At 38.2% G+C, this 7,308-nt stretch overlaps 1 protein-coding gene across 1 annotated transcript in view; it reads left to right on the top strand.

Moving 5' to 3' along the window:
- Positions 1–45: 45 nt before the first annotated feature.
- Positions 46–7,308, top strand: part of LOC103521876 (DNA polymerase beta-like) — a gene marked incomplete at its 5' end in the record, with an annotated part of 21,035 nt that continues 13,772 nt past the window's right edge. Inside the window, 2 exons of the mRNA XM_008486980.3 lie at positions 46–251; positions 529–689. Of these exons, the coding sequence (XP_008485202.2) occupies positions 46–251; positions 529–689 (367 nt within the window). The remainder of the gene's footprint in view (positions 252–528; positions 690–7,308) is intronic.

The following is a 7,308-nucleotide window of genomic DNA, read 5'->3' on the forward strand; positions in this document are numbered from 1 at the left end:
TATCTGTTAAGGGTAAAGATCAGTAATTCACTTGTTTATTATTTCTTTCAGAGCTTGCAGATTATGAAAAAAATGTCAGTCGCAATATCTTCAAGTCCAATGCATACAGGAAAGCTGCAGCTGCTCTGGCTAAATGGCCGACCCGAATTAGTTCAGGAAAAGAAGCTCAAAGTGTTGAAGGTGTTGGAAAATCTATAGCCAAAAAGATTGATGAATTCCTTTCCACAGGGAAATTGAGAAAACTAGATTCAGTGAGTTTCAGAAACTTAATTAAATTCTTAGTCCAAATAATTATGTACCTGCCCTTTTAGAAGGAGCAACATAGTACCAGTTTTTTTTTTTTTTTAATCCCTAAATTAAGTACCTAAGTACATACATTTCGTGCAACATTGTTGCATGGTGCAACAATATATTCAATAGATTTGTTTGAGCTTAAACCAACAGGGCTGTTTGCCCCCTAAACACAAGTCTCAGAGTGTACATGGAGTAACAATTAGTCTGATACTTAAATGTTTCTCAATATTTCAGATTCGTGAAGATAGCACTGCCAAGACCATCTCAGAACTGACCCGTGTTTCTGGCATAGGTCCTGCCAAAGCCAAGGAGCTTATTGATCAAGGAATCCTAAGTATTAATGAGCTAAGGGACCATGAAGATTTGCTGACACATCATCAGATTATAGGCTTGAGGTATGTGCAGATTTGGAGAGGTGTTCAAGTGATAAACATATAGTCCTTTCAATGAAGAGGGGCAAGATAACGTTTGCTTAAATGATTGTGTTCAGTACTGTTTCAATTTTTATGAGAATTGAAAATAATAATAAGAATAATAATATATAGGTATTATAATCTCTTTTCTCTCTCCCCTCTTTCCTCTCCTCTGTCTTATCTCTCTCTCTCTCTCTCTCTCTCTCTCTCTCTCTCTCTCTCTTTTTCTCTTTCTTTTGCCCGGTGCCCCCCCTTTTTCTCCCTTCTCTCGTTCTCATTTCTCTCGCTTTCTTCTTCTCTCCTCTCTTCTCTCTTTTTTGTCCTTTTCCTTTCTCCTTCCCTCCCTGGGTAGCGTGATGGTATTTTTTTTTTTCATAACTGAATAGTGCTTATTTTGATTTGAAGAATCATCCTTCCCTCCCCCTCAGTTCTCCCCAGGAATGACTTGGGGATTTTGAGAGAGAATCCCTCGCTGTCGACTGTCGGACAATATGACACCCATTCTGACGGACACGCATAAGCTGAAACTTTTGGACGCCTTCAGGTTTACAACCTAACAGTGTGTGGAGTACAGGTTTGTTTAGGAATTTTTTTTTTTTTTTTTTTTTTTTTTTGTGAAGATTCTAAGGAAGTCTACTAGTCTAGTTATATAGGCGATCCAACCAATGAAATTAACAAATACTCTCAAAACAAGCAAGAACAATGTAAGCCTCCATGCTGAGTAGGTACTTATCTCACCTAGGCTTGCAGCGCCGGAGGTCCCAAGTTCGATTCCGGGGCGCGGGGGTCGAAGTTTTTTTTCAGCGGCTGTGTCTTGGAGTTTGGGGTGCACCTCAGCCTCGTTTGAGTGCAATCAGTTACTACCTATGGACGCATACTTAAAATGCCTAGCTAAGAAGGTATTTTATTTATTTCTTTTTTTTTTCAGACGAGGTCTACCGGAATGTGGTGATGTTGATGTTCTCCTAACACACCCTAGCTTTGTATCATCCTCATGTCCAAAGCAACAGAAGAAGTCAGGTACCGTGTTGTTGAAACAGGTTGTGGAACATCTGAAAAACAGACAGCTGGTCGATGAAACACTTGCTTTGGGCGATGTCAAATATATGGTAATGAACGTCAAAATGAGGACCATCAACTTACAACTTACATTAATGCCAAAGTTCCTCTGCAAGACAAAAGGCATACTCAATAATATTATTTATTTTATTTTGGTCAGCTTTCATGGCGTAGTGGTCACTGCGCTCGCCTTGCAAGCGGGAGACCCGGGTTCGATTCCCGACGGGATCAAGAAATTTCTATCATGCAAATGATTGATTCCGGTTGTTATGGGGCCCACTCAGCATCGTGAGGAAAAGCAGTAGCTATGTATAAAATGAATGCGAATAGCAACTGGTTCCATCGTGGTAGGTAAACATGGGTGCTGGATTATTGAGATATTTGGAAAATCCTACAATGCTGCCGTGAACACCAAAGTTGTGATACACATAAGGCAACGGCATTTATTACATATTCATTTTATTTTACCAGGGCACCTGTCTATTGAACAACACGATGCGTCGTATCGACATTCGTCTAACTCCACATGATCAGTACTATTGTGCTGTTCTCTACTTCACCGGGAGCGATGTCTTTAATCAGAATATGAGGAAGCATGCTCTCAGTATGAACTTTACACTCAATGAGTACACGCTGAGACGGATTGGAGACACTGGTGAGTACATGCTCTTCCATCAAGCAGGTTCTTATAATCTAATGAATCCATCGAATCCAGATTTATTTAAAAAAAAAAAAATTAAAAAAAAAGCGAAAATCAGAGTCCAGTGAATAGGATTTTCCAATCCATCGAATTTGGCTTGACTTTTACTCGGGGCAATCTAAAGCTAAACAGAGAAGATTCGGTCTCGGAACGGCTGCTTTTCTCCTATCCTGTCCCTGCATTTGCCAGACAATAAGACCTCCGTTTTTACAGTTCCCTCAAAAAAGTGCCATTTCAAAAACAGCCCCAGTTAAGCAGTATTTTCCTTCTCAATGTAAAACTGTTGAGTTAGGTACCGCGACTGTTTTTTTTTTTTTTTTTTTTTTTTTTTTTCCTTTTTTTTTTTTTTTGGCAGAAAGCCAGCCGTTCCGAGAACGAACATTATCCCATCAGGATAAAATCCGCCCTGGGCGGGAATCGAACCCGCGGCTGTACCCATTCAAAGTGAACAGGACATATTTGATTACATCGAATACCCTTATAAATCTCCCGAGGAGAGGAATGCCTGAGTTTTAGCAGAGTAGAAGTATAGGTAAGTGTCTCTGGAACTCGTACTGTTAATTATTTCCTCTAAGACTTAAGTAAAAGGAATACATCTTAAATTGTGTCCACATGTGGTCGACTAAAACCGTACACTCTTCTCGTCGATCGAAGCGGTCGACCATGTGTAGACACACCTTTAAAATGCCAGCAGCATTTCTGCGGTCATTTATATTAGGAAAGACCTATTGCTAATTAGTTCTTAGTAGTTATTACCTAATATTTACCTGGAAGTCCTGGAACAATTCTAGTAGAAATACCGAGCGAATTATTAATTGGAAAATACTACTTTTTCCACTACCTGCATTGACTCCAAGTAGATACCTAGGCAGCTACAGAGAAGAAATAATGTTATTATAATAGGAAGGTAAATAATCATCTAATATAAAAAAAGTACAATTAAATGCAACTTTCTCCCATACAACTTTCAAGTTATTCTTAAGCCTCAAGCTTTTCAACTTCACCTTTACCCCCTTGCAAAGTTGTGATGTAACATGTAGGTAATATAACAGTTTTATAATAGAGAGTGACCTTTCTCCTGGCACGCTAGCTCCTAACATTGAAAAGAACAACATATAAATACTGAACGGAAAAAAATAAACATTGAAAATAACACTTATAAACATCGATCGGGGAGAAATAAATATTGAAAATAACTCTTTTTTGCACCCCTACTGTGCAATAACTTGTATAAATCTTGTTTGATTGTTGTGCCGGTGTACGTATATGGTCATTGTTTGAATTGCAAGCTTGGGCTGCAAATGGCAACTACCTGTAGTCTCATAAATATTCATGAATACTTGGCTTGTGTTGATGGGAAAGAGAATTGATGCATGTCTGGTCTTTAGTGATATGTTCCTTAAAGTCTGTCTGTATGGGTGCAGAAAATCATGTGTCTCTTAAGGCCCGCTACATGGAGGAGTCAGATTAACAGCGCGCTAAAGGTGAGATAACATTTCATTACAAAAGACCTTGTTTAACTTGAAAAAAAAAAGTTCATTCCTAGGGTTCTCCGAGGCTTAGGTGCAGGGGCAAACAGCTCTAAAGAATAGGTTAAGCTTCTAGGGTTCTAGAGAACTATAATATGTTGTTTAAGGCTTTTTATAAGCAAGTTGATAGAAAATATCAGTTCAGTAAAGGGACTTTTCGGTCCTATCCCAGCAGGATAAACAAGGTATATTCTATCCTATTCCTTTTGACGCACGACGACAGGAAAAAAAAAAAAAAAAAAAAATGAGCTTATGGGTAACCAGCCCAGCGTCAACCTTTCTTGACCAGCTTCAAAAATGAACACATACAATTAAATGAGTCTGATTATGTATGTAATAAAAAATCTATTTCGGTACTTGTGCAGAAGTCACGTCCGTGGAATATTGCTACCAAAGGAACTGGCACAAACGAGCAGTGACCCTGTTTATTATAGTGACCGAAACCGACTGCAAGCTTGAGTAACCAGCCCAGCGTCAACCTTTCTTGACCAGCTTTAAAAATGAACACATACAATTAAACGAGTCTGATTATGTATGTAAAAAATCTATTTCGGTACTTGTGCAGAAGTAACGTCCGTGGAATATTGCTACCAAAGGAACTGGCACAAACGAGCAGTGACCCTGTTTATTATAGTGACCGAAACCGACTGCAAGCTTGTAGGAGCTGGTTATTATAGGGTTAGGTTAAACGCAAGGAGTTTTCACAATTAGAGCAGTGATTAGTGTAATATAGGGTTAGGTTAAATTCAAAAAGGAGCTTTCCTTTTCCACGGACGTGACTTCTGCATAATTACCATTTCGGTACTTTGAAACACTAAACACTTGATTACAGAAAAATCTTTCTTTGAAATATATGTATATAATTGTGTTAACGAAACACTTTAAAACACGTATTATCTCAGACCACATTAGGAACAGTTTGTATTCTCATCTACATCGTCTACCTTCTCTATCATCATACTCATGAGCCCTGCGTAGGCTTTCATTGGAATTTTCATCACACAGATCCATACTGACTTTGCCTCGGAACGAAGCCGGGTAACATGTAGCAATCACAGCGATGCCCAAAAATAGAGCTCCCCAGAATCCCATCCTTACCGAAATATCACGAGTTCCGACCTTTTACGAATGTTTCGATCTTTCACGACCAAAGGTCCGATCTTTCACGAACAAAGTTCCGATCTTTCACGACCAATGTGCCGACTTTTCACGAACGATGTTCCGATCCTTCACGAACAGTTCCGATCTAAAAAAAGATTTCCTTGTTACTTTATGTAGGTCCTGTATTTTTGTTGTTGAGGATTTTTTTGTGGATTTATGTTGTAAGCTGTATGTAACCTGTGTATAACTGCTGTAATTTTGTACGGTTTAATTTCAAAGTTCCCGTCCTTCTGAAAGTAGTTAAAAATGGGCAACTGGTCAAAATATTATTTGATAGGTATCATCTATCAACTATCAACTCCATGATTCTGCCTGTAATACGAGTATATGTATGTAGATTATCTTTCTGTAAATCTTGTATGTTTCCTTCGAAATATCGAACGGTTTATCCGTTAAGTTTAATAGATAAACAAAATTGCTCCAGTTTTTTTTTTTTTTTTTTTTTTTTTTTTTTACCTCTCTTACCTATTTAAAATTAAAATAAAAATCAATAAGGCGTTGATGTGATTTGAAGTGAGGTCCCTAGATCCAAGACCTTCTTCGGCTACTTAACTTCTTAAGCTAAGTGATCTTGGCATTGAGAGAGCAAAGAGTAAGAGATCCGAGACTCAGTAATAGCCATCAGCACTCACCTGGCTAACTTCACAGTCTTTATACGTCCAGTATACGTATTAGTTTGCTTTGTTTAGTTTATCTAGTAAGACGCGAGTATCTCCCAAGTATCTGTAGGTTCTTGGTTTGGTATGAGAAATTAATCTAGTTGCAGTCTCGCGCGCGAGGTATTTCGTTGTTTACATTGAATGTAATTATCTGTTTGTTAATTTTCATTCCTTCTTGCTGAAACTGTTGTTTTATTGAATTGTTTGGTAGTTTTTATCAAATAGTGATCTACTTTTGCCCCTTTTTATTATCCACATTTTAATGCACTTGAGTTATTATTATTATCCAATTTATTCTAAACAATATTTTCTACCAAAGAGAAAAATTACAGGAGTTAAAAAAAAGCCTTCAGCAGGTGAAAATTTTGACAGAGACTAATACATAATTGATCCAAAAGAGAATGATTCAACTATGAAATTCTGTAGGTACCTTTGCAATGTGAATAAGTGTATTTAAACTTAACCTTTAATAGTTAAAATTAGGTCCCTATATCATCAGACTTGACCAAAGTGGGGCTTTTCCCCTGCTTAGGTAATAAAAAAAAAAAATATATATAGTAATACATATAGATTATCAGACTTTATGTTCAGGTGCACTCACAAATAGTAGCCTAAAAGGTAATTGGTCGTTAAAGGCTATGAGTTTTTGAGGGGATGATTTAATCTATACAAAGTTTTATAATCACCAATCGTTGCTTGAACCAATCGATTAATACAAATTTTAACCCCAAAATATAGCCCCGGTCCATAAAAGCCAGATAAGTATGCAAACTCTGTTCGAATGGCTTTATCATTTGTTATAGCCATAGATAGTTACCTCATCTGTAAACAGTTAAATGACTGATGTTTGAAATCCTTTAAACATTATGCAAATGTTAGTCAGCATTTTGTAAATCGGTTTTTTGAAAGTAATAAATCTAAGATATAATGTCCCCAGAACCTTTGGCTTTGTTGTCTGGCGTGAAGATCCCTATCGATGACTTTACTAAGTATTTATGACCTTATGTAAACGCAAGACATCACACCAACATTAACATACACCTAAACCATGTTTATGATAATCCGGCAAACCATACCGATGCCCTCCCAGTCAAGGAATTGGGTCACCGTGGGTTTTCCTCTTACCTCTCTGATGTTCAATAGAACAGAGTTTTTCAACTGCCATGTGTATGCAGGCTATGCCGCGCCACATCGCTACATTAGCAGGTATACCACGGGCCAACAGCTACACCATTAGCAGGTGACTTCACGGGCCAATACTACAGGGATTATGGAGGCTCCGTACCTCGCCAGGATTTTCATTAAGGGGAGTTTGTGCATGCTCCACATTTTCGTCCACTCCATGATAAAAAGCAAAAACGAAAGTCGATGGGGCCCACCCAAGAACACGCCTTCGCGTGCCATAAAAATGGCTCTGGAGGCAACCAGTGGCCGCGGCCTAAGTATGGAAAACTCCGCTCTGCACCACCAGACCAGCAAACTTGCAGTTACCT

This window comes from Diaphorina citri, unplaced genomic scaffold (assembly GCF_000475195.1).
Source record: "Diaphorina citri unplaced genomic scaffold, Diaci psyllid genome assembly version 1.1 scaffold6187, whole genome shotgun sequence".
Lineage (NCBI taxonomy): Eukaryota > Metazoa > Arthropoda > Insecta > Hemiptera > Psyllidae > Diaphorina > Diaphorina citri.